Source organism: Erinaceus europaeus, chromosome 12, assembly GCF_950295315.1.
Source record: "Erinaceus europaeus chromosome 12, mEriEur2.1, whole genome shotgun sequence".
In the NCBI taxonomy this organism is placed as follows: domain Eukaryota; kingdom Metazoa; phylum Chordata; class Mammalia; order Eulipotyphla; family Erinaceidae; genus Erinaceus; species Erinaceus europaeus.
Window position 1 is genome coordinate 98245688 of NC_080173.1, and position 25771 is coordinate 98271458.

Consider the following 25771-nt stretch of genomic DNA (forward strand, 5'->3'; position numbering starts at 1 on the left):
CCTGCAGGGGAGTCGCTTCACAGGCGGTGAAGCAGGTCTGCAGGTGTCTATCTTTATCTCCCCCTCTCTGTCTTGCCCTCCTCTCTCAATTTCTCTCTGTCCTATCCAACAACGACAGCAATAACAACAACAAAAACAACAAGGGCAACAAAAGGGGAAAAAATAAATAAAATTTAGAAAGAAAAAAAAAAAGAACAAAGGTGGCCCTGGACTGGTGATAACACCCCCAGCCCAGGTGTGAGGTCTTGGTGCCACCAAAAAATAAATAAATAAATAAATAGCAAACAGCAGGGTTGTTATATAGTACTTATACAAAAGACTCTCAAGCCTAAGGCTCTGAAATCCCAGTTCAGTCCTCCATACCACCTCAAGTCAGGTGGGCAGGGGAAGTGGGGGTCTGGTGCCCAGAGCTCTGAAAAGCTGCTGTGGGCAGAGGGCAGGGAGCTGTGAGCACCAGCCGGGTCCTCCTGTGCGCTAACCTTGTGGCCAGAATCTGGGGCACTGCGCAGAGTGTGGGCTCGAGTCATACTTGACCTGTTGAGATCTAGTTTCCTAGGGGCCAGGCAGTGGTGCACCTGGTTAAGCACACATAGGACAAAGCACAAGGACCGCATAAAGATCCAGGTTCGAGCCCCCAGCTCCCCACCTGCAGGGGGTCACTTCACAAGTGGTGAAGCAGGTCTGCAGATGTCTCTCTCTTTCTCTCTTTCCTCCTCTCTCAATTTCTTTCTGTCCTATCCAAAAATTGGAGAAAATGGCTGCCAGGAGCAGTGGGTTTGTAGGGCAGGCACTGAGCCCCAGAGATAACCCTGGAGACAAAAAAGAAAAGAAAAAAGAAAAAAAGGGGCTAGGTGGTGGTGCAGCTGGCTGAGCGCACACATATTACAATACTCAAGGACCCAGGTTCAAGCCCCCTGTCCCCACCTGCAGGGGGAAAGCTTCATGAGTGGGAAGCAGTGTTACAGCTGTCTCTCTTCCTCTCTCTTCCTCTCTCTCTCTCTCTTCCTCTCTCTCTCTCTCTCTCTCTTTTTTCCCTCCAGGGTTATTGTTGGGGCTTGGTGCCTGTACCACAAATCTACTGCTCATATATTTTTTAAATATTTATTTATTTATTTATTCCCTTTTGTTGCCCTTGTTTTAATTGTTGTAGTGACTGCTCATATTTTTCCCCTTTTGTTGTCCTTGCTTATCGTTGTTGTTGTTGTTATTATTATTATTATTGCTGTCATTGTTGTTGGATAGGACAAAGAATTCGAGAGAGGAGGGGAAGACAAGACACCTGCAGACCTGCTTCACCACTTGCAAAGTGACCCCCCTGCAGGTGGGGAGCAAGGGGCTCAAACCAGGATCCTTATGTCGGTCCTCATGCTTTGCAGCATGTGCGCTTAACCTGCTGCACTACCGCCTAGCCCCCACCTGTGAATGGTTCTGTACTAAACAAACTGTGATATGGAAATTCTAGAAGCACACATCTGTCCAGGGCTCATGGCGGCTGCTTGCTAAGTACTTAGAGAGAAGAGGATTAGATGGCTAAGAGTCCTTGCTGATGAGGCTGGGGTTCCGGAAAGGGAGAAGACCTCTGAGGACCCTGGGCCCAGAGTGCTCAGGGTGAGAGCCAAGGCTGCAGTAAGGTGTCAGGTAGTCTGGCGGGAACTGACCGTGTTCTCGGTGACCATCTTCCGTGTCTCTTCCACTCCACAGAGTTCCCAGAAGTGAGGGTCACTCCTGAGGGGCACACTGGCGACAAGGAGGGATAGCTGCAGGCTGTGGAGGACACGGGGGAGCTGAAGACTCCAGGAATGAGGGGCTGGTCCCGAGGTGCCTGCTACCAGCCCTCGGCTCTCCCTGCCGCTGCGGTGCTGAGTCGCAAGCTTGTCTGTGAGCAAGTGAGCATGCATGTAGCAGGTGCAGGGCAGGGGCCTGAGGGGAGGACTTTTATACCTTTTGTACCTTTGTATCCAGAGAGATATGCTTAAGTTATTTTTCAGCTTTTTGTCTCCCATGGTTCTGACGCTGGGCTGGGAGGGGGAGGGAGACAGAGGGAAAGTGGTACAGAACGTTGGCACTGCTTGGGCTCCTGCAAATCATCTGTGCTCTTTCATCTTACTGGGGCGAATCAGATAGGAGGAGCATGCCCCTGCACCCCACCTCCTCACCCCACACTGTCCCCATTGAACTGAATATTGTCGGGACCCAAAGTGCAGAACTGATCTTTGCTTATTCATTGCCCCAGGGGCCAACCTTCTAGGACTGGGGACTGGTCTTGGAAACCTGGGTCCTTTGCCCTCCTCACCGGGGCTTGCTCATGTCACCCCCTCCCAGTGTCTGTGTGTGTGTATTTATTATGTGGAGTCTCCTGCCACTTACTGCCTTATGACCTAGGACTGATGCTGTGGGGCACTGTTGGGGCAGCAGATGTCATGTTTACAGAGCAAGGCTTCCCTCTCTCCCATGGGGAGAGGCTCAGACAGGCATTCCTCCAGAGGGTGGTGGAGGGGCCTTGCGCCAGCCTCCCCCCCCCCCCATAAGTAGCAGTTATCTGTAGTGCCATTTGACTCCCTGACACTGCCCTCCTAGGGTTTGCTCTGAAGGGTGGAGTAGCAGGGTGAGCCAAGGGAACAAACATAAGAAGGGGACTGAAGACTGAGAATGTAGCTGTCACTGCCTCCATGTTTACAGGAATCCCCTGGCCCTGGGCACCCAGGTTGTAGGAAGTGACTCCACCCGTCCCTTCTTGATTCCCTTCTCAAGAGACAAGTGACTGTTAGGACCCTGGTCACAAAACTCACTTTTGTTACTTTGTCATAATTCCAGAACTGGGAGCTTTTGTTACTTTGTTTACAGGCCAAGTTGTCAAGCATTTTCCAACCTTGTTTACAACCTGAAACTTTTGAACTTTGATACTTTGTTTACAGTTGATGATTTCTTCCCCTTTTGTTTACAAGTGAGAAAGTGGGAGAGGGGCTTGGAGGTCCTACTGGGGAGAAGTCTGGACCTGGCCGTCTTGGGTGGGTTTCTGACCCGTAGCTCTCCCAGCTGGCCCTGCGTCCCCTGCTGAATAGCAGTTCCAGGAAACCTTGGCACTAGCTACCCTGCTGCCAATGGGCACAGTGAGTGGGCAGGGCTGTGGAGGGTCAGTGCAGACCTCCCTCCCCACAAACATACTCTTGGGAGGCACTTTCCAAGGGGACTGAAAATTCTACTTTTCTGACTGGTACCAAATGCCACCAGCCAGGACCCCAGTTCTCCTTACCTAGAATGACCCTAGCCCTTGGAGGGCTGAGGGGTCTGGGTGGAGAGATGGGAGTTGTCCTTGCTACATCCTAGGTTCTGTAGATGTCCCTCTCTGAGGGTCTCCCCCTCCAACCCAGTGGCCCCTTTCCCTGTCTGTGTAAATTGTTCCGTGAAGCCGCGCTCTGTTTTGGGAATAAACTTCTATAGAAAATGAGCATTGTTTCTTTCAATTCGGGGCTGGGGATAGGAGGGTAGCTGTGAGGGCTGACTCAACAGCTCACTTTGCCATATGCATGACCTGGGTTCAAGCCTGACCCCAAGTACATTGAAGGAAGCCTCTGCGCTGTGTTCTCTCTCTCTCTCTTCCCCTCTCTCTACCTGTCTGCCTCCTTGTCTAAAAGAAAAGAAGAAAAAGGGAGTCAGGCGGTAGCGCAGTGGGTTGAGCGCACATGGCACGAAGCACAAGGACCAGCTTAAGGATCCCAGTTTGAGCCCCCGGCTCCCCACCTGCAGAGGGTGTCACTTTACAAATGGTGAAGCAGGTCTGCAGGTGTCTGTCTTTCTCTCCCCTCTCTGTCTCCCCCTCCTCTCTCCATTTCTCTCTGTCCTAACAACGACAACAATAACTACAACAACAAGAAAAAACAACAAGGGCAACGAAAGGGAAAATAAATATAAAACAACAACAACATTTTTTTTAAATGTTTAATTTTATTTTCTCTTTTGTTTCTCTAGTTGTATTTTTTTTTATTAAATAATTTATTTCTTTATTGGGGAATTAATGTTTTACATTCAACAGTAAATACAATAGTTTGTACATGCATAACATTCCCCAGATTCCCATTTAACAATACAACCCCCACTATGTCATTTATCATCCTTCATGGACCTGTATTCTCCCCACCCACCCACCCCAGAGTCTTTTACTTGGGTGCAATACTCCAATTCCATTTCAGGTTCTACTTGTGTTTTCTTTTCTCATCTTGTTTTTCAACTTCTGCCTGAGAGTGAGATCATCCCATATTCATCCTTCTGAACAACAACAACATTATTTTCAAGAAAAAAAAGAAAGAAGGAAAAGAAAAGAAAAGAAGAAGAAGAAGAGGGTGGCAGTGGGTGACTCAGGCTGGGGTCCTCTTGGGATGAATCTGAGGACTCCAGGCCTGGCAGAAGCTTTCACGTGGATAGTGTACCTGCTTTGCCAGGCACGACCCAGGTTTGAGTTCAGCCCCCACTGTGCAGAGGAAGTGTCAGCACTGTGGTGTCTTTTCTTCTTTCTTTCCATCTGAAAGAGTTGGCTCAGAGCCCTGGGAACAACCCCCCCCCAAAAAAAAAAAATCTGAGCACACCCCTCACATGTAGTTTTTGGTCTGAATGGGCTATCTGGACCAAGCTCCTTTTCCTTTTCCTCTAAATTCTAACCTCTTACTTTGTGCTTGGGGATTGAAATATAATCACAAGTGTTGGAAGTAACGCACCAAGGTATTTGGTCACAAACCCAAATCCCTAAGGGCTTGGTCTTAAATGAGAGGTGACACCAAAGAAAACACCTAGAGGACCAGCAGAGAGACAGGAGTCACTGGAACTTCCTGGGTCCCTGGGCCCTGGTGGTAGCTGAGAACTCTCTGCCTTTCCAGGAGAGGTCACGGTGGCCACCAGCACTGGAGGCATCAGTCCAGGGAAAGATGTTGAGCCCTGGTCTCAGGGGGAGCAGAGTATATATGGAGAGCACACAAAGCCACTCCTTCACACATGGCACAAAGTGCAATGACCGGTGAGGATCCTGGTTCAAGCCCCTGGCTCCCTATCTGCAGAGGGGGGTGGTTTCACAAGCGGTGAAGCACATCTGCAGGTGTCTTTCTTTCTTTCCCCCTCTATTTTTCCCCTCCTCTCTTAATTTCTCTCTGTCCTATCCAACAACAGCAATGGCAACAACAACAGCAAAATGGGGAAAACAGCCTCCAGGAGCAGTGAATTTGTAGTGCAGGCACTGAGTCCCAGTGATAACCCTGGAGGCAAAAAAACAAACAAAAAAACACTCCTTGCCAAGACAGAGTTTGAGCTCTATCCTGCCGCAGCCAACCAGCAGTGTGGTGGCTACTTACTTAGTTAAATATATGCTTTCACACAAGTACAAAGGCAAGTCCAATGACAAGGATGTTAACCTTGAGCAGTGTTTTAAAAGGGGGATGGGGTTTAAACAAATAACTAACTGTCCTTGCTTCCATAAGGGACGAAAAAGAGGGAAGTCGCTTTGTCAAGGTTGCAGCATAATGACTTGCTAAGCCTTCCGGAGTCTGCCTCCAGCTGGCTCCTCAGCCCACTGGCAGCACCGACTCTCACCAGCGTCTGATTTAGAACTGGCAAAGAAAGGCTCAGGCAGAACCCTTTGGCGCCTCGCCCTGGGTGTGCTAGTGCCAAGGAGGCGAGCCTCCATGTCGGGCTTGGGTATTCAGAACTCAAGGATGAAGGTCGCGTAGACCTTCGGTATCCAAGACATGCTGGTCTCAGGGAATGCCTGGGGGTAGCGCCACGAGGCTCGTGGGAACCCACAGCCCACTGAGAGCCAAACATCGGCTTGCCAGCCAGGACCCAGGGGCCTGTCCACCCGGGGGTTCTCCTCCCCAGCCGGCAGGGAACTTTGCAAGAGGCGAAGCCAAGGCATCGGCCTCGTCCCGTTCAGGAGCCTGGGACAGCCCAGGGCGGGTCGTAGGCCCCAGTCCTGTCTAGACTAGCAGGGAGTCACGCGGGAGAGGGCGCGCGGGCTCATTGGGGAAGAAGGAGTTAAATTCTCTCCTCCGCGGGTTGGCCCCCCCCCCAGGAATCCGCATTTAGGCCCCGCCCGAGAGCGCTGATTGGTGCGGGCCTCCCCTTCAAGTGTGGCGATTGGCCCCTTCAAGGGCGTCGCAGGCCCCGCCTCCACCGCAGCCCCGCCCTCCGGTCCCTAGCGGCCCGGGAGCCTAAGCATGGGAACGCCCGCCCCGGGCCGACCCCGCGGACCATGGGCTTGTCGGAGGCATCGGGGTGAGTGGAGGGGCGCCCGGCTCAGGCCAGCGCCAGAAGTGCCGGCAGCGCGGGGGCGGGCGCCCGGGATTACCGCTTTGCGACGCTCTGCGGGGGCGGTGCGGGAGCGGCGCGGCCTCGGGGTCGGGAGTCACGGGGTCAGCGGGGCCAGGCCGCCAGAGAGCGCATGGCTCAGCCCGGAGCTCACCCTGCCTGCTGCCCGGCCGGCCCCGCCCCGTGCCCTCCCAGGGGGAGGGGCCTGTGATAGGCCCCGCCCCTTACCCTCCTAGGGGCGGGGCCTGTGATCAGTCCCACCCCCGCGCGGTCCTTTGTTGGGGGCCTGGGAGCCTTTAAGAAAGTCTGGGTGACTCACGGAGGAGGGGCGAGGGCCCTGCCAGGTCCTGGGCCGGCGATGCCCGGTGCCTCTGAGCACCTGCTGGCACCCAGGCACGCCCTTCTCCAGCTCCAGCCGGGACCTCCAGGCTGCAGGGCCTGCCCAGGTGAGCTCCCGCCAGGAGTGCTTCCCCAGGTCCCAGAGCCCTACCCCACCCCAGGGGAATCCCTGGGACAGTTTCCTGCTCTTCCATGGGGGGAGCCTCCCCCAAGCCGGAGCGTCCCTTGGGTGGGAGGACCCTCCAGTTTGTCACAGACCAGGACTTTTCTGGCAGCTGGAACATTTCTCAGCTGGTGAAAGTCACCACCACCACCACCACCCCACTCCAGGTACACGAGTTCCATCTCTGAGCTCTTCCATTCCTAAGAGAGGTCTGTTTCCAGGATAGCTTCCTTCCAAGGAGGACCTCCTCCCTTCCCCATCACCCATCTGGTGGAATCCTCCCAGCTGGGAGTCTCTCCTTTAGGAGAGAGGGAAGCCACTTTCTCCCCAGGAGAGAGCGCTCCCAGATTATTATTGTTCATGTTTTATGTACTTATTAGCATAGAGACAAAAATTGACAGGGAAGAGGGAGAGAAGGGGGCGGGTGGTGGCGCATCTGGTTGAGCACACACGTTACAATGTGCAAGGACCCGGATTTGAGCCCCCGGTCTCCACCTGTAGGAGGAAAGCTTTGCAAGTGGTGAATGAAGCAGGGCTGCAGGTGTCTGTCTGTCTCTTTTCCTCTCTATCTCCCCTACCCTCTTAATTTCTACCAGTATCAAAAAGAGAGAAGGAGAGAGAGAGCATTGCTTTACCACTGCAGGTGGGAACCGGGGGCTTAAACCTGGGTCCTTGCACATGGTGACATATGTTCTACTGGGTGCAACACTGCCTGGTCTCTTGGATTAGATCTGAGCTTTTCTGTAACCCAGACCCTAGAGCCACAGTGCCTCGCCTGAAGAAGTGGATCTCCGCTTTGCTGGGTTCCATGCTTGTGTGTTTTCTCAGATCTCTAGCCCTGCTCATGTGACAATTAGAGAAGGACTCCAAGATGAGCTGGGGCTTGCTTGTGGCGAGCAAGGCCCTGAGGATGGGGACTGAGAGGGGCAGTCACCCTGAGACTTGGACAGGCAGAGTGCTCAGGACTGGGCTGCCACATCTGAACCGAAAATGTGACTTTTGCTCATCCTGCTGTCTCTTAGTGGGGGACTTTGGCCCAGCCAGACTCTTCCACCAGTCAAAGTTCAGACACTGCCCTTGCCTGGGTGTGGGGCCTGTTGAAGATAGCTGGGGGCTGGGCCTACCAAGAAAATTTAGGTGGGGGCGCCAGTATAGGTATGCCTGCCTGAGTGCACAAATGGTCATGTTTAGGGACCTGGGTCCAAGCCCCTGGCCCCACCTGCAAGGGGGAACCTTCATGAGCTCTGAAGTAGTGCTGAAGGTGTCTTCTCTCTCATCCTCCTCTCATTTCTCTGTCCCGTCAAAAAGAGAGGGGAAAGGAAGGAAGAAAGAAAATTCTGGTCAGGGAGATGGTACAGTGTTTCAACAGACATTCAGCCCCAAGGCATGGGATGCCCTAGAGTTAATCCTGGCACTCGCATCAGACAGAGCTGAGCAGTACTATGGTTAAAAAAAAAAAAGGGGAGTCAGGCGGTAGTGCAGCGGGTTAAGTGCAGGTGGCGTGAAGCGCAAGGATCAGCATGGTGGCTCCCCACCTGCAGGGGAGTTGCTGTCCCTTTCTGTCTTCACTTCCTCTCTCCATTTCTCTCTGACGTCAATAATAAGAACAATAATAACTACAACAATAAAAAGAAAAAGAAGGGGCCAGGCAGAGGTGCACCTGGTTAAGTGCACAGGGACCCAGGTTCAAACCCCTGGTCCCCACCTGCAGGGAGAAAGCTTCACAATTGACGAAGCAGTGCTGAAGGTGTCTCTCTGTCTCTCTCCCTCTCTATCTCCCCCTTTCCTCTCGATTTCTCTCTGTCTCTATCCAACAAATAAATATTAAAGAAAAACAAGAGGGAGTAGCTAGCATGATGGTTCTGCAAAGAGGCTTTCATGCCTGAGGCTTCAAAGTCCCAGGTTCAATCCCCCACATCACCATAAGCCAGAGCTGAGCAGTGCTCTGGTAAAAAAGAAAGAAAAAGAAAGGAAGGAAGAAAGAAAAGAAAAAAGAAAAGGAGGGGCCAGGTCATGCATCTGATTTAGTGCACATGTTACAGTGCACAAGGACCCAGGTTCGGAACCCCAGTCCCCACCTGCAGGGGGAAAGCTTTGCGAGCGGTGAAGCAGGGCTGCAGGTGTCTCTCTGTCTCTCTTCCTCTCTATCTCCCCCTTCCTCTTGATTTCTGACTGTCTCAATCCAATAAACAAACAAAGACTAAAAAAGAAAAAGGAGACTCTGGGGTGACTGGAGGTCAAGGCAGTGGCACCTTCACTGCATCTCTGTGTTCCCAGCAGTCCAGGGGACACCCAGGCGCTGCTGACGATGGAATTGAGGAGGCGAGACTACCACGTGGAGCGGCCTCTGCTGGACCAGGAGCAGCTGGAGGAGCTGGGGCACTGGGGCTCCGCAACCAGGACTCTCCAGTGGCGAACCTGGTTCCGGTAAGGCTGAGGGCGGAGAGCCAGGGGCCCTGGCAGAACCTGAGTAGCCTCCGTCCCTCACGCCTGCCCCCGTGTCCCAGATGCTCCGGCGCCCGTGCCCGAGCCCTCGTGCTGCACTTCCTCCCGGTGTTGGCCTGGCTGCCCCGCTACCCCGTGCGTGACTGGCTGCTCGGAGACCTGCTGTCCGGCCTGAGCGTCGCTATCATGCAGCTGCCGCAGGGTGAGCCACCTCTAGCCCAGGGTGCTGCCGCAGTACCATCCCCACACCTGAAGCCGTGCCCCTGAACCAGGCCCGGGGCCCCTCATCCTCGGGAGGGCCTGGCCTCTAGCGCCGCACGACTGCTTCACCTCCAGGTCTGGCCTACGCCCTCCTAGCCGGACTGCCTGCCGTGTATGGTCTCTACAGCTCCTTCTACCCTGTCTTTATCTACTTCCTGTTTGGCACTTCCAGGCACATCTCTGTGGGTGAGTGGAGCCAGGCCCTGCCTTGCAGAAGGAGTTCTGCATCCCCCTCGTAGGACAGGGTGAGGGGAGACTAAGTAGGGCAAAGGAACCTGGGGAGAGGGTGGTGTGGGTGCTGGGCCTGCAGGGAATCTGGCCCCAGGGTCACCTCTGTCCTGGGGCCATAGATGCAGGGTTCCTCGAGGTTCTGGCTTCAGGAGGATGAAGGTGGGCGTGGCGCTTTGGGGGTGGGGAATCCAGAGCTCGAAGAGGCAGACGAACTAGCCAGAGGTCGACTGAGTGACCACCCCTCACCTGTAGGGCTGGTCCTGAGCCAAGGGCCACAGGTGTGCCAGGGCAGGTGCTGTAGGGCCCTCCCCCCTGCAGAAGCTCTGCCCGGCCAGCCAGCAATGCTTCTGTCTGCACAGCATTCTGAGGACGACTCCTGGCCTCACCCCTGAGACCCGGTCTGGGGCGGAGCAGTCTCCCCTTCAGACCTGCCCTGCCCTGCCCTGTCCATGCAGGAACCTTTGCTGTCATGTCCGTGATGGTGGGCAGTGTGACCGAATCCCTCGTTCTTAATGGGAACTCCACGGACACCGTCATGAAGCAGCGGGTGCAGCTGGCCTCCACACTCAGTGTCCTGGTGGGCCTTTTCCAGGTCTGCAGCCCCAAGCGCACTTCCGGGCCTCCTCTTCTGTGGTCACTCGCCCTCACCTGCCCTGGGCTCTTCTCTGAGCACTCGGAGGACCCCAGCCTTCCCTCACTGCTTCTGGCCACCCCACAGGTAGCGCTGGGCCTGGTCCACTTCGGCTTCATCGTCACCTACCTGTCAGAGCCTCTGGTTCGAGGCTATACTACGGCTGCGTCCGTGCAGGTCTTGGTCTCACAGCTCAAGTATGTGTTCGGGCTCACTCTGAGCAGCCGCTCTGGTCCACTGTCCCTCATCTATGTGAGTGATGGGGCGGGGGGGGGAGGCTGTGCCCCGTGTCCCTGAGTGCCGGCTGTGACCCCCACCTGCCCTCAGACAGTGCTGGAGGTCTGCTGGAGCCTGCCCAATGCCAACGTTGGCACGGTGGTCACCGCGGCTGTGGCAGCTGTCGTGCTGGTGCTGATGAAGCTGCTGAATGACAAGCTGCAGCGGCAGCTACCCATCCCCATCCCCGGGGAGCTGCTCACGGTTGGGACTCTGGGCGCGGCCGGCAGGGCGGAAGGGCAAGTGGGGACAGCTGCTGCCCCGTGGGCCCTGGGGGTGGGAGGCGCTGAGAGCAGAGACCCCCCCAGTCGGAAGCACCTCTCTCTCCTTCCCCGGTGTTCCTGTCCCACCCTCCTGACGGTATCTCCTCCGCTCCGCTGCTGCTGAGGTCCATCTCTGCCCTCCCGGGGCCTCTCCCAGCTCCTCCCCCGACTCTGTCTTCTCCCCTCAGCTCATCGCAGCCACAGGCATCTCCTACGGCGCGAATCTGAAGCAGTTCAAGGTGGATGTCGTGGGCAGCATCCCCGCAGGGTGAGCTGCAGCCCGGCAGGGCAGGCTGGGCTGGGCATCATGGGCAGGGCCTCCTCAGCCCTCACGGACCCCTCTCACAGGCTGGTGCCCCCAGTGGCCCCCAAGCCCCAGCAGTTCACAGAGCTTGTGGGGAACGCCTTTGCCATCGCCGTGGTTGGCTTCGCCATCGCCATCTCGCTGGGGAAGATCTTCGCCCTGAAGCACGGCTACCGGGTGGACAGCAACCAGGTCTGGGGAGGGGTGTGGGGCACAGCGTGCAGAGACCCCAGGCACCGGGGGGTGGGTTGTGGGGGGCACAGGGAAGTAGCTAGCAGGTTGCTAGAGCCAGGTGGGGTGGCAGCCAGGTCCTGGGGGGTGGGGGCAGGGTGCCGGAGCACAGTAGCCGAGTGGTCACCAGGAGTGGCCGCGGAGGTCACCTCACACCTGCCCCCTCTCCTCCAGGAACTGGTGGCTCTTGGCCTCAGCAACTTCGTCGGCGGCTTCTTCCAGTGTTTCCCCATCAGCTGCTCCATGTCTCGGAGTCTGGTGCAGGAGAGCACGGGTGGCAACACGCAGGTGGGCTTCCAGCTCGGCCAGAGCGGGCGTCTGCGAGTGCCCTCTGCTTGTCCACCCCCTTCACTCTCCCCTCCTGCTCACCTCACCCCCAGGTGGCCGGAGCTGTCTCCTCCCTCGTCATCCTCGTCATCATCCTCAAGCTGGGGCAACTTTTCCAACACCTGCCAAAGGTGAGCCTCACCCCCACCCAGCCAGACTTCGGGGCCTTGTCCAAGTCAGGACATTGGATCAGTCAGGGGCCAGGCAAGGGACAGGGGTTACAAAATCATGCTCTGTTTTTCTTTTTTTTTAAATCTTTATTTACTTATTGGGTAGAGACAGCCAGAAGTCGAGAGGAAGGGGGAGATGGAGAGGGAGACAGAGAGACACCTGCAGCCCTGCTTCACCACTTGCAAAGCTTTCCCCCTGCAGGTGGGGACTGAGGGCTCGAACCTGGGTCCTTGAGCATTGAAACGTGCGCTCAACCAGGTGCGCCACCACCCAGCCCCCCATGCTCTTGTTTTTCAAGCCTTAGATCTTGGGTGAGATTTGGAGTTCAAGGGTCAAATCCAGGTTGTTCAGTTCGGGGGGTAGATGGTTATGCCCAGGTACTTGGGGACCCTCTTCCCTGGGTGGGCAAGGTTACCAGCACTGGTGACACTCCTCTCCCACCCCCACGCCCTGCAGGCAGTCCTGGCAGCTGTGATCATCGTGAACCTGAAGGGGATGATGAAGCAGTTCACTGACATCTGCTTCCTCTGGAAGGCCAATCGGATGGATCTGGTGAGAGGCCTGGGAGCCCGAGGCCCCATAGTCCCGCAGCCCCTCAAGACCCCACTGACCTCCACCCCCCTGTTTTTAGGCCATCTGGCTAGTGACCTTTGTGGCCACCATCTTGTTGAACCTAGACCTTGGCCTGGCTGCTGCCTTGGCCTTCTCCCTGATGCTTGTGGTGGTCCGCACGCAACTGTGAGTCACACCTTTTTGGGGTTCCTGGTGAGCCAGTACCCCAGATTTCTCACAGCTTGGGGCAGCCCCAGGCTCAGTGGTGCCCCCTCATCACACACTTTCTGTCCTTCACAGGCCTCATTACTCAGTCCTGGGGCAGGTGCCAGACACGGACATTTACAGAGACGTGGAGGAGTACTCAGAGGTGAGCGCTGAGGCTGCACGGGCCGGAGACGTGGCAGGTGGGAGGCGTGGTGGCGTGGCCCTGTCAGCCGCTTCCTTACCTGACAGAGACACTGGGGATGAGGCCAGTTTGGTCCTTGGAATTTCAAGGGAGGACCTGGGTCTGTGAGTCCCACCAGAGTGTATGAAGGAAGGGTGGGGTGGCAGGTGGCAGGCAGTGGCATACCCAGTTAAGCACTCACATTACCATGCTCAAGGACCGGAGTTCAATCCCCCAGTCCTCACCTTTAGGGGAAAAGCTTCACGAGTTGTGAAGCGGGGCTGCAGGTGTCTCTCTGTCTCTCTCCCTCTCTATCTTCTCTTCCCCTCTCAATTTCTCTGTCTCTATCCAACAAATAAGTAAGTAAAATCGGGGCCAGGCGGTGGCGCACCTGGTTGGGCGCACATGTTGCAATGCGCAAGGACCCAGGTTCGAGCCCCCGGTCCCCACCTGCAGGGGGACAGCTGCTTTGCAAGTGGTGAAGCAGCGCTGCAGGTGTCTCTCTGTCTCTCCCCCTCTCTGTCTCTCCCTTCCACTCAATTTCTGACAGTCTCTATCCAATAAATAAATAAAGATAATAAAAATAAATAAGTAAGTAAAATTAAGTTTTAGGTATATGAAGGGCTAGGAAAGACGGGCAGGATGGACAGAAATGGAAGCCCAGGGAGGGGTCTTGTCATGCAACCAGCAGGCCAGACCTTCTCCTGCAGGGCAGCCCGGGGTCAGGAGTGGCGGAGAAGCAGGATCTTGGGGTTCCAGCACATAGGTTTTTCCAGAGAAGATACATATCAAGTGCTAGGACCACAGGTGGGGACTTGGGACTAATACAGTGTGATTCTCCTTGATGGGACGCTTTGAGAGCTGAGATGGTAGATGAGGCAGAGTGAAAGGGAAGCCCGTGGGGAGCAGCCCAGCTAGTGAAAGGGGGGTGGGAATGGGGCACGTTTGTGTTGGCCCAGGTGCTAGCAGGGGGAAGGGGCAGCAGCTGGAGAAGACCCATTGGGAGGCAGCTTGGGAGGATCTGTCTGCATGCAGGACACACCACAGGGCAGGGCTGGAGACCCCGAAGGGGGGCTGAGAGCCTCAGGAACCTGGCCTGCGTGGTGGCAGGTGGGAGGGAAGAGGTGCAGGGAGCCCTGGAGGAAGCCCTGGTTGGCTGGTCCCTGGCCTGAGCTGAAGTAAGTGGACAGGACAAGTCGCCAGGGTGACGCTACCAGGCTGTGTCCCCAGCTTCTGAGAGGGCAGGGGCCACAGACTCGGCCCAGGTTGGCAGGGGAGCAGAGGGCGGGGCGGGGCGGGGCACACACCGCGGCACGGGGTCGGGAGGGGGCCGCAGCTGCCACCAACCTTGTCTGTCCCAGGCCAAGGAGGTCCCCGGGGTGAAGGTCTTCCGCTCCTCGGCCACCGTGTACTTTGCCAATGCCGAGCTCTACAGTGACACCCTGAGGCAGAAGGTGAGGTGGGGCCCTGGGAGCAGGCAGGGCCCCTGGCCTCCACGGAGTGTCCACCCCCCTTTCTCTGGCTCTCTCGCCACTAGTGTGGTGTGGACGTAGACAGCCTCCTCTCCCAGAAGAAGAAGCTGCTCAAGAAGCAGGAGCTGAAGCTGAAGCGGCTGCAGAAGGAGGAGAAGCAGCTTCAGGAGCAGGCAGGCCCCCCCCAGTTCCCCCCCCCCCCCCCCCCGTCCTGCTGGCCCGGCCGGCCTTTCTCCAGCATTGCTGCGATCCCCAGAAGTCCCGCTTTGCCCCCTGGCGAGGAATGCTCTCTCCTCCCGGCACTTTGTCTCTCTCCCGGCTCCTGATGCAGAGCTGGTCCTGACCCCACTACCTTCAGTCTGCCTCCCCCAGGCCCTGTGCCCTGATTGCTGACTCACCCCCCAAAATCAGGGGAACAGCCTGCCAGCAGAGCTGGCACATGACCGCCAGGATGACTCGTCACCACCCCCTTCCTTGTCCTAGGGTGCTGCGGCCAAGGTCACTTCTGTTTCTGTCAGTGTCAGCACCAGCGAGAGCGACAATGTGGATGTTCCCAAGGTGAGGCTGGAAGCAGAGGCCAGCGGGAGCTGCAGGCATGCTGGTGCCTACATATGTCCCAGGAAGAAGGCCAGGGCCTACCAGGTGTGGGCTCAAGGTTATGCTGGTGGCTGGAGAAACTGGTCTAGGGATATGCCACGGAATTTCGCCTGTGGCTCTGGCCTGTATCCTGAGACCTGGATTTGCAGATCCCACAAGACCGTGCTCTCATGGAGGGGGGAGGGATTGGTGTGGAGAAAACAACCTGGGATCCAACAGGGGCACCACGCTTAGACGGGTGGGATGCTGAGGTGGCTGTGTGCTGTCTCTTCTGTCCCTGGACCCCTGCCCACTCCACCCTGACGGTTGAGAACGGGGTGCTGGCTCCCAGGGTCCCCCCCGCCCCTTCAGGTGCCCCTGTGAAGGCTGGGCCCAGTGCACAGCAGAGTGGCGTGCGTATGTCTGGTGTGCTCCGAGTCTGGGTCCCTCTGTCTTTCCGTACAGGAGGCTACCTATACCCATGCCCCCTGCCCTCCCCATGCATGTGTGTGTTCACCTGCGTGTCCTCGTGGCTGACCCCTGTGTGGGCCCCTGCAGTATGTCTGGTTCCCCAGGAGATGAACACAGGGAAGGAGCTCGGGAACGCAGCAGCCGGCGGTGAAAATGCCAGGGAGCCAAACGCGTCCACGCTGAGAGCCCTGGGCCTGCTGCAGCCAGACTTCCACAGCCTCGTCCTGGACATGGCCACCCTCTCCTTCGTGGACACGGTGTGCCTCAAATGCCTGAAGAACGTAAGCGTCTGGGACAGCCCCGTGAAGGGGTGGGGAGCACCAGCCCCCCTCCGGCCCCACCACAGGCTCCAAGGTCTTTGAGCCTCCCACCCCCAAAACCCTCCACACTCCGCCCCCCAGCCGGCCCGAGTCCCACCCCCACCGGCACCTCGTTTCTGCCGCAGATTTTCCGAGACTTCCGGGAGATTGAGGTGGAGGTGTACCTGGCTGCCTGCCACAGTGCGTAGTAGTGGGGGCAGAGGGGCAGGAGGGGCCGGCACGGGTGCGGGAGGGGCTCTTCCAGCCAAGGAATCTGCCAGGCGGCACAGACAAAGTCTCCAAAGCTGGAGGTGGGAGTGGGAGTGGGAGGGCAGGAGGGTGGGTGGTATGGACACGGGGCAAGAGGGTGGAAGGGACATGCCCAGGGATTGGGGTTCCTGGTGGCAGAAAAGACCTGCTCTGCTCCCAGCCCCTGTGGTGGCCCAGCTTGAGGCCGGACACTTCTTCGACGCCTCCATCACTAAGCGACACCTCTTCCCCACCGTCCACGACGCCGTGGTCTTTGCGCTGCAGCACCCGAGGACCAGCCCTGCCAGCCCGGTTCTGGTGAGCCTGACTGCTCTTGCTCTGAGCTCTTGGCTTCTTGTCTCCACCCTGCCTCCCACTCCTGGAAGTCCACCCTGCCTGACTGGCCCTACCCACCCCCGCCCCCAGGGACCCCACTGACCCTTCCTGCCTTCAGATGTAGCTGTTCCTGCAGGGGCGGGGGGAGGAGGGGGCTGTGTCCCATAGAGATGACATGGGGCTCCCCTCCTCTGTCTGCTCAGGTTACCAAACTCTGACCGTGCCGCCACGCTGCTGGAACTGCCCACCTCCGGAGGGTGCAGCAGGGCACCTATGAGAACCCCTGCCCCTGGGCTGTCTCCAGCTGTCACCATGGGGACACACACACACACACACACACACACACACACACACACCTTACAACTCAGGGATGAAGGACCTGGGACTCCAGGTCTGGTGCTCAAGGCCTAGGGTGGGCTGTTGGAGTCAGACTGCCACTGGCCGGCTTGGGAGAGGATGATTGCTGTTAACGTCTTCAGGAATAAAGATTTTTGTTTTCCAGTGCTGGGCTTTGCTGTGGCTTGGCTTGGGCTGGGCGAGGGTGGGGTCATCCACAGCCCTGGTTTCTGACCCTTATGTCCCCAGGTGGGGACTGGAGTCAGAAGTTGGGTTGGGGGTGGGGCGGGGCTAGGAAGGTAGCATAATGTTTTTTCAAAACACTGTCATGCCTGAGGCTTGAAGTCCCAGGTTCAATTCCCAGCACCACCATAAAGCCAGAGCTGAGCAGGGATCTAGGAGCAAAGGAGGGGGGCTGGGCAGTGGAGCACCTGTCAAGCACACACATTACCATGTGCAAGGGCCTGGGTTCAAGCTCTCCCCCCACCTGCAGGGGAAACTTCACAATCAGTGAAGCAGGTTTGCAGGTATCTATCTCTCTCCCACTCTGGCCCCTCACCTCTCTCAATTTCTCTGTTTTAGCAGATAATAAAAATAGAAAGAAAGAACAAGGAAAAAATGCCCACCGGGAGCCGTGGCTTCATAGGGCCAGCACTGAAGCCCCGTGGGAACCCTGGTGGCAATTAATAACAATAGGAACAGGATGTAGTAGTGGTGGTTGGGTGGAGACTTGGAGAAGTCAAGATCAAGGGGTGGGGACATCACAGCGGGGGGAACAACCTCCAGCTTGGCCCAGGGTGGGGTCATCAGGTTCATACTTCTCCCCAGCCCTGAACAACTGTGTCCTCAGTTTGTGAACAGGTGGGATCAGAGCTGCTTCTCTGGGCAACCCCTGGAGGGTCAGAGCCAACACCTGTGCCATACACCACCCACTGAGGCAGACAGGTGCTGCATCGAGCCTGTCCTCCCTCTCAGGAGAGAAAGAAAGCGTGGTCTGGGAGGTGGTGCAGTAGATAAAGTACTGGACTCTCAAGCATGAGGTCCCGAGTTTGATCCCCAGCAGCACATGTACCAGAGTGATGTCTGGTTCTTTCTCTCCTGCTATCTTTCTCATTAATAAATAAAAATCTTTAAAAAGAAAGAAAGCATTTTATTTTTAGAATGTTTTTTATTAGAAATGAACTTATTGGGGCCGGGTGGTGACACACCAGGTTGATTGCACATGTTACAATGCACAAGGACCCGGGTTCTAGCCCTCATTTCCCACCTGCAGGGGGAAAGCTTTGCGAGTGGTGAAGCAGGGCTGCAGGTGTCTCTCTGTCTCTTCTCTATCACCCCCTTCCCTCTAGATTTCTGCCTGTCTCTATCCAATAAATAAAGTAAAGATAATAAAAAATAAGTCTCCTTTAAAAAGAAACGAACTAATTGATTGATTTGATAGAGACAGAGAAATTGAGAGGAGGAGGAGCTAGGGAGAGAGACGCACACCTGTGGCACTGCTTCACGGCTCATGAAGTTTCCCGTTAGGCGGGGACCAGGGGCTTGAACCTGGGTCCTTGCACATTGTAGCAGGTGTGTTCTACCCAGTGTGCCACCACCTGACCTCCAGAAAGAAAATATTTTTATTTTTTTTTAAGTATTTTATTTATTTTTGAGAGAGATGCAGAGAGAGAAAGACAGAGGGGAAGACATGCCTGCCGGGACCTTGTGTGCATCCTGGGGGTGGGGACACCTGGAGAGCAGTGGGGAGAGCTCGACGGATGGTGTTGCCGTGCTGAGCTTTTGCTTCTCTCTGCGTCTCTCCCTCTAAAGTACAAAGAATAAAAACCAGTCCAGCAACTGACTGGAGTGGTGGTTCAACCGGTAGAGCCGTGGACTCTGGTGCTGAGGTGCCTGGTTCCATCCCCAGCACCGCGTGTACTGGAGTCTGGTTTCTTTCACTCGCATATGTATAAATCCGGTTTTTCTTTTCTTTAAGTCAGAATGTGTGATTGATTTGCCAGGGAAAACACTTGTCTGTCTCATTAGACAAACTGGCTTTGCCGGCCAGTCACTGTCAGCCACAAGATGCCAACACCTGGGCCTGTGGCCCACGGGCAGTAGCAGCCCCTCAGCTAAGCTCAGCGCGAGTGGTGGTGGGGCATCTAGAATCCTCCTGGGCCTTAGTGCCCCTCAGACTTTGCTGGGAGCCAGGGCCCAGCGCTCTGCTCTGCTCGCTCTGCTCTGCTCTGCTCTGCTCTCTCTGCTCTGCTCTGCTCTCTCTGCTCTGCTCTGCTCTGCTCTGCTCGCTCTGCTCTGCTCTGCTCTGCTCTGCTCTGCTCTGCTCTGCTCTGCTCGCTCTGCTCTGCTCTGCTCTGCTCTGCTCGCTCTGCTCTGCTCTGCTCTGCTCTGCTCTGCTCTCTCTGCTCTGCTCTGCTCTCTCTGCTCTGCTCTGCTCTCTCTGCTCTGCTCTGCTCTCTCTGCTCTGCTCTGCTCTCTCTGCTCTGCTCTGCTCTCTCTGCTCTGCTCTGCTCTCTCTGCTCTGCTCTGCTCTGCTCTGCTCGCTCTGCTCTGCTCTGCTCTGCTCGCTCTGCTCTGCTCTGCTCGCTCTGCTCTGCTCTGCTCTGCTCTCTCTGCTCTGCTCTGCTCTGATGGTGGGACTGAAGCAGGACGCAGGGGACAGGGACCTGCTCCCACAGGTGGGTGGGGAGTGGCGTTAGGGGCACAGGGGTTACGGTTTTTGGGGTTGGTTGTTGGTGAGGGATGAAGAGAAAGAAGGGAGGAAGATCCTTCAGCCCTGGGCTGGTGGGAAGGGTGACGCCCAGGTCCCAAGCCTGTCATCCTTCTAGGCCAGGAGCCCCCACCCCGTGCTTTCTGGTCAGGCAGCCAGCCCCTCAGAGAAGGCCGTGGGCCTGGCTGGAACCTGCCCCCTTGGAGGAAGGGTGTTTGCCTGTTGCCGGGCACCCGGATTCCGTGAGTTCTTGCGGCAGCCATGCCCCACGCGCTGCCCTTCCTGCTCCTGCTGGCGCTGCTGGCGCTACCTTCACCTGCCTTCACCTGGTCCCGGCCCTTGTGGTACCAGGTGGGGCTGGACCTGCAGCCCTGGGGGTGCCAGCCAAACCCTGCGGATGGCTGTGCCGTCAGCCTGGGCTGCCCTGGCAGCTGGATGAGTGTGGAGATGAGCCGCTTATACCCCGTGGCTGGGGTCACGCTCACCACCACCATGATGCTGGTGCTTGGCCGGGCGGCGCTGCAGCGGAGACGCTCACTGACCAATAAGGCCGAGGTGAGCACCGCTCCGGCCTGCGCCCATGGCCCCCGCCTCCGCCAGCCCTCCCCAGTGGCCTACCCAGCCCCTTGCCACCCCCCACTCCCCACATCTGTCCGAACCTGTCAGCCCCAGCCAGGAACTTGCTCCCAGACCCCCCTTCAACACCCGTCGTCCCTACCCAGCCCCAGGCCATCATCCCCCAAGCCCGCAAGCATCCAGCGCCATCCCCCATCCTGACTGACGCCATTGCTGCCTTGCATCTCCTCTCCACCTCGCCCTTCTCACTCCTGCCTCTCCACCCTCAGCTCCCTCCAGCAGTCCCCAGCACCCCTGGGCTCCACAAACGGAAGTGCCCCATCTCAGACCGAGCCCTACTCTGCGGGGTCCTGCACATGCTGGACGCCCTCCTGCTCCACATTGAGAGGCACCTGCAGCATCTCGCCACCCAGCGCCAGTCTCAAATAAAGGGAACGCCCGCCCAGAGCGGGTAGCCGGCACGTGCCTCTGTCTGCATGCTGGGACTGCCTGCGGCTGGGGCCCTGGGGCCGGCCTCGAGCTGTGTGCGTCCTCTATGGGCCCGCGGGATTCTGGGATTCCTGTCCGCTTTTAAAGACAAGACGTCGAGGCCTCAGTGCCCGGGCTGGGGACGCAGGTTAGCACTAGGCCAGTGCACACGATTGCACCTGCCAGTCAAACCCTTCTCCCTAAGGGCCCTGCCGGGGTGGCCTGAGGCTGCTTCTTCCCAGGCATGTGCTCTCTGGGTTGGAGAGAACTCCTCGACTGGAGCCAACCTAGGCTGCTGTGTGGGAGAGGGATCAGGAACTTGTGCCGGGGTAGTGTCACAGGAGAGACTTTGGGACTCCTGGAGCAGGAAGGCAATTCAATATGTTTAATCAGAAGAGAATATTCTTTTATACATCCCAAGAAGGAAGTGGTAGGGTGTTACTAGGAGAGGGGGCGGAGCGAAAAGAGAGTGCAAACCAGTGGGATTAAACCAGTGTCCTCAGGCAGGGAGGGTCTCAGGTAAAGCAGTGATTATGTAAATAGACCACAGCCATGCAACAGAAGGGGTCTTAGAAGCAGAAATTAGAAGCTGACCAACAGGGTCCCACCCAAAGATAGAGCTGCCCTTTCTGAAACTCTTCAGGGGCTCTCAGTGTGGTGGGCAAAGTTTGGCTATCAGGGAAGGCTCAAGGGATGCAGGGAGGGCTGCCTGGTGGAAGTGACAGCCTGGCTGAGTTAGCTAGGGCTCCCGGTTGGGTTTCCCAGGCCTGATTTTGGGGTGGGTTATCGGGTAGCCCTGCTGCCTTCATCTTGGTGACATTTCAGAAATGGTCTGGCACCTGACTGGCCCTTGGTCTTAAGACTCCTGGGAGGAGCTGGGGGCTGAACCCCCATTCAGGGCCCTGACCTCCATCCCTTGTCCCTTGTACCACTGCAGCCCGGGCTAAGTGGACACTGAGGACTGGCTTTCAGTCCTCTGTTTTGTTTGACTTTATTTGCCATCACTGGGACTTCACTGCTCTGGGTCAGCTTTTTCACACAAAAGGACTGAGACAGAGACAGACACCACAGCATCAGAGCTTCCCCCCAGGGTCACGGGAGCCGGGGCCTTGAACTTGGGTCATATGCATGGCAAAGCTTGTGCCTTCCCAGCTCAGCTGTCTTTCTGGCCTTAAGTTCTCTGCTTCAGAATAAGAATACCACACTATGAATTCAAAAATACAAACAGTTGCATTAAAATGAGAAAATAAATGACAAACTGGGGGCTGGGCAGCAGCACAGTGGGTTAAGCGCATGTGGCACAACTTTGTGCCAAGGACCTGTGTAAGGATCCCGGTTCAAGCCCCCGGCTCCCCACCTGCAGGGGAGCCACTTCACAGGCGGTGAAGCAGGTCTGCAGGTGTCTTTCCCCCTCTCTTGATTTCTCTCTGACCTATCCAACAACAATGATAGCAATAACAATAACAATGATAAACAACAAGGGCAACAAAAGGGAAAAAAATAGCCTCCAGGAGCAGTGGATTCGCAGTGTAGGCACCGAGCCCCAGCAATAACCCTGGAGGCAAAAATAATAATAATGAAGAAAAAGAAAGAAAGAAAAAGAAATGACAAACTATTTACAAGTCGACAGGGCAGCCCAGGAGGTGGTGCAGTGGATACAGTGCTGGACTCTTAGACACGAGCTCCAAGATCAGCATGTGCTTTAACCAGTGAGGATGGCCTGGCTAAGCGCTCACACTACAGTGCACAAGGACCCAAGTTCAAGCCCTGGTCCCTCACCTGTAGGGGGAAAGTTTCATGAGTGGTGAAGCAGGGCTGCAGGTGTCTCTATACCTCTTTTTTTTTTTTTTTTCAGTCTTTTTGCTTCCAGGGTCATTTATGGGCCTCAGTGCCTGCACCATGAATCCACTGCTCCTGGAGGCTATTTTTTCCCCTTTTTGTTGCCCTTGTTTTATCGTTATTAATTGCTACTATCGTTGTTGGATAGGACAGAGAGACATGGAGAGAGGAGGGGAAGACAGAGAAGGGGAGAGAAAGACAGACACCTGCAGACACCTTCACTGCCTGTGAAGAGACTCCCCTGCAGGTGGGGAGCCGGGGGCTCAAACCCGGATCCTTATGCCAGTCCTAGCGCATCACGCTATGTGCTACCCTGCTGCGTAACCCGCTGCGCTACTGTCCAACCCCTCTCGCCTTCTCTATCTCCTCCTCCCTTCTCAGTTTCTCTCCGCCTCTATCTAATAATAAGTAATAAAGAAAGATAAGAAAAATAAGAAAAGTGATAAAGATTGTGTACGAAGAACAAAGTCCTGATACAAGTGACCATGAGAAAGGGAGTCGGGCGGTAGCGAAGCCGGTTAAGCGCATGTAGCACAAAGCGCAAGAACTGGCGTAAGGATCCCGGTTTGAGCCCCCGGCTCCCCACCTGCAGGGGAGTCGCTTCACAGGTGGTGAAGCAGGTCTGCAGGTGTCTGTCTTTCTCTCCCCCTCTCTGTCTTCCCTTCCTCTCTCCATTTCTCTCTGTCCTATTGAACAATGACGGCATCAATCACAACAGTAATAACCACAACAATAAAAAACAAGGGCAACAAAAGGGAAAATAAACAAATATTAATTTTTAAAAAAGTGAACGTGGGGAAATGGCAGCTGTGAATTGGGCAACGAGCAAGGCTGCAGAGCAGCAGGCAAGACCCTGCTCCGAGTTGCTGCCGATGGAGTTGTGGTGTCATGTGCATGTCCTTGCTGGGTGAGAAGAGGGACGTGGTTATGCCCAGCGATTTGGCCTCAGTACAGCAGGGTGAATGCTGGGCTGACAGTCAACAAAATGCTCCCGACTTCTAGTGCCGTTACCGGCAGCCCAACACCTGTTGTGCAAAAGCTCTGACTTTTCCTAGTTCCTGCTCACCCTGGGATCCTAGCCCTGTGTTTGACAGCAGGGTAGGCGTTACTGGCAGCCACACTGACGAGGATGGTGACCATGGCCTTATGGGATGCCTGGCCTTCATCCACACCAGGAACTATTGCCTTGCTGAGCCGAGGTTTCCAACCAGTGTCCAAAGGTAGACTCTCTCTCGGTCTATTTTTTTAAAAAATATATTTATTTGTTTATTTATTCCCTTTTGTTGCCCTTGTTGTTTTAGTTATAATTGTTGTTATTGATGATGTCGTTGTTGGATAGGACAGACAGAAATGGAGAGAGGAGGGGAAGACAGGGGGAGAAAAAGATAAGACACCTGCAGACCTGCTTCACCGCCTGTGAAGCGACTCCTTTGCAGGTGGGGAGCGGGGGCTCGAACCGGGATCCTTACGCCGGTCCCTGCGCTTTGCGCCACCTGCGCTTAACCCGCTGCACTACTGCCCAACTCCCTATTTTAAAAACTTTTAAAAATATTTATTTCCCCTTTTGTTGCCCTTGTTTTTTTACTGTTGTCGCAGTTACTGTTGTTGTTGTTATTTATGTCGTTGTTAGACAGGACAGAGAGAAATGGAGAGAGGAGGGGAAGACAGAGAGGGGGGAGAGAAAGACAGACACCTGCAGACCTGCTTCACCGCCTGTGAAGTGACTCCCCTGCAGGTGGGGAGCCGGGGACTCGAACCGGGATCCTTTCGCCGGTCCTTGCTCTTTGTGCCACTCTCTCAATTTTTTATGATAGGACAGAGAGAAATCGAGAGGAGAAGGGAAGACAGGGAGAGAGACAGAAAACAGTGAGGCTCTAAAGTCCCCCAGCTTCAACCCCCAGCCCCAGCAAAGACAAGCAGCACTCTGGCAAGATATAAATACACACATATCCCATCTTCTGTCTTCCTCCCGACTGATTCAGTGCCAGGGGAACCTGATGGTGGCATAGAGGTCATGCTGGGTTTCCAGGACGCTCTGCTGAGGACACTCGGGTTGCTTCCCTGTCTTGGGCCTAGGAGACGTGAGTGAATGGGGAATCTTTATTACGTGGCTGTGGTGCCTTCCAGCCCTGCTTTCCTGGCCAGCACAGCTTCGGCTTTGGGAGTTAACAGGGGTTTCCTTGCTTCTCATGAATAGAAGACAGTCATGTGTTGTCTATACATGAAGATTTGAAAACAAAGAATCCTTTTCACAAATTAGTACAAATAAAAAGGAAGTTACCTTGGAGTCGGGCGGTGGCGCAGCTGGTTAAGCACAGGTGGCACCAAGCAAAAGGACCAGCGTAAGGATCCCAGTTCAAGTCCCTGTCTCCCCACCTGCAGAGAGAAATGGAGAGAGGAGAGGAAGACAGAGAGGGAGAGAGAGAGAGACAGATAGACAGCTGCAGCCCTGCTTCACCACTCGTGCAGCTTTCCCCCTGCAGGTGGGGACCGCAGGCTCGAACCTGGGTCCTTCTGCGTTGTAATATGAGCACTTAACCAGGTGCGCCACTTCCTGTCCACATCTCAAAGAAAATTCAAACAAAACTAAAGCAAGCAAACTGTTGTGAGAACTTTGGTGGTTGTCTTTGGGAGGTGGGAGAGTGCGGATAAGGAACTTTGGTGGTGAGTTTGGTGTGGAACTTTACATTGTAAGCTTACAGTGTCGTAACACGTTATTAATAATAATAAAAATTACAAAAAAGTGAAAAAGTCATCCCAAAGCAGTAGATGATACAAACCAACAGAGCCTAGAGTAACATGAGGACATAATAAAGGCTGAGTAAACAGTTTTGAGAAATCAGCTTTTTTTTTTTTTTTTTTCCTCCAGTTATTGCTGGGGCTTGGTGCCTGCACTATGAATCCACTGCTCCTGCTCCTGGAGGCATTTTTTCCTGTTTTTTTTGCCCTTGCTATTGTTATTGTTGCCATTCCTATTGTTGGATAGGACAGAGAGAAATGGAGAGAGGAGGGGAAGACAGAGAGGAGGAGAGACAGACACCTGCAGACCTGCTTCACCGCCTGTGAAGCGACTTCCCTGCAGGTGGGGAGCTGGGGGCTCGAACCGGGATCCTTGTGATGGTATGGTCCTTGCGCTTTGTACTATGTGCACTTAACCCGGCACAATGACAGGAGTAAGGATCCCGGTTCGAGCCCCCGGCTCCCCACCTGCAGGGGAGTCGCTTCACAGGCGGTGAAGCAGGTCTGCAGGTGTCTGTCTCTCTCTCCCCCTCTCTGTCTTCCCCTCCTCTCTCCATTTCTCTCTGTCCTATCCAACAACGACAACAACAATAACAACAACAATAACTACAACAAGACAACAAAAAGGTCAACAAAAGGGAAAATAAATATCAGAAAAATAAAACCAACAGAAAGGCTGAGTGGGCAGGTGGCCAGAGCGGGACCACTAGCTCCATGGCAGGCGTACTCGCCCGCGGAACCAGGGCGAACACCCACGGCTTCCGCCAGGGGGCGACCGAGCGCCGAGCCCGTGAGTCTGCGCTTGCGCCGGGGCGCCGGGCCGGGGC

At 55.7% G+C, this 25771-nt stretch overlaps 2 protein-coding genes across 11 annotated transcripts in view; both read left to right on the forward strand.

The window, feature by feature from the left end:
• CELSR3 (cadherin EGF LAG seven-pass G-type receptor 3) overlaps positions 1-16777 on the forward strand; it is a 45346-nt gene extending 28569 nt beyond the window's left edge. For 7 of the 10 annotated variants that reach the window (XM_060204689.1, XM_060204688.1, XM_060204691.1 and 4 more), the window contains one exon: positions 1702-3448. In XM_060204689.1, the coding sequence (XP_060060672.1) occupies positions 1702-1716 (15 nt within the window). In that variant the 3' untranslated portion in view covers positions 1717-3448. Of the gene's footprint in view, positions 1-1701; positions 3449-6155; positions 6259-9070; positions 9221-9300; positions 9441-9574; positions 9686-10185; positions 10323-10448; positions 10614-10688; positions 10842-11088; positions 11169-11248; positions 11397-11609; positions 11724-11815; positions 11894-12389; positions 12486-12564; positions 12672-12785; positions 12856-14234; positions 14328-14410; positions 14519-14828; positions 14904-15496; positions 15674-15837; positions 15893-16121; positions 16259-16479 lie in introns of those variants that run through there. The other 3 variants (XM_060204694.1, XM_060204695.1, XM_060204696.1) reach the window with 3 other exon arrangements.
• A 2657-nt stretch (positions 16778-19434) lies between these two features.
• TMEM89 (transmembrane protein 89) lies at positions 19435-20357 on the forward strand. Its single transcript, XM_007533581.2, has 2 exons — positions 19435-19877; positions 20168-20357. The coding sequence occupies exons 1-2, from the start codon at positions 19584-19586 to the stop codon at positions 20351-20353; spliced, it is 480 nt and encodes a 159-aa protein (XP_007533643.1). The 5' UTR covers positions 19435-19583; the 3' UTR covers positions 20354-20357.
• The last annotated feature ends 5414 nt before the right edge of the window (positions 20358-25771 follow it).

What these genes read in the sequence shown, in the direction of transcription:
- TMEM89 (XM_007533581.2), top strand. Translation starts at nt 19,584, where the DNA reads ATGCCCCACGCGCTGCCCTTCCTGCTCCTGCTGGCGCTGCTGGCGCTA. An exon ending in CACTGACCAATAAGGCCGAG is followed by an intron (nt 19,878 to 20,167) that starts GTGAGCACCGCT and finishes CTCCACCCTCAG; the next exon opens with CTCCCTCCAGCAGTCCCCAG.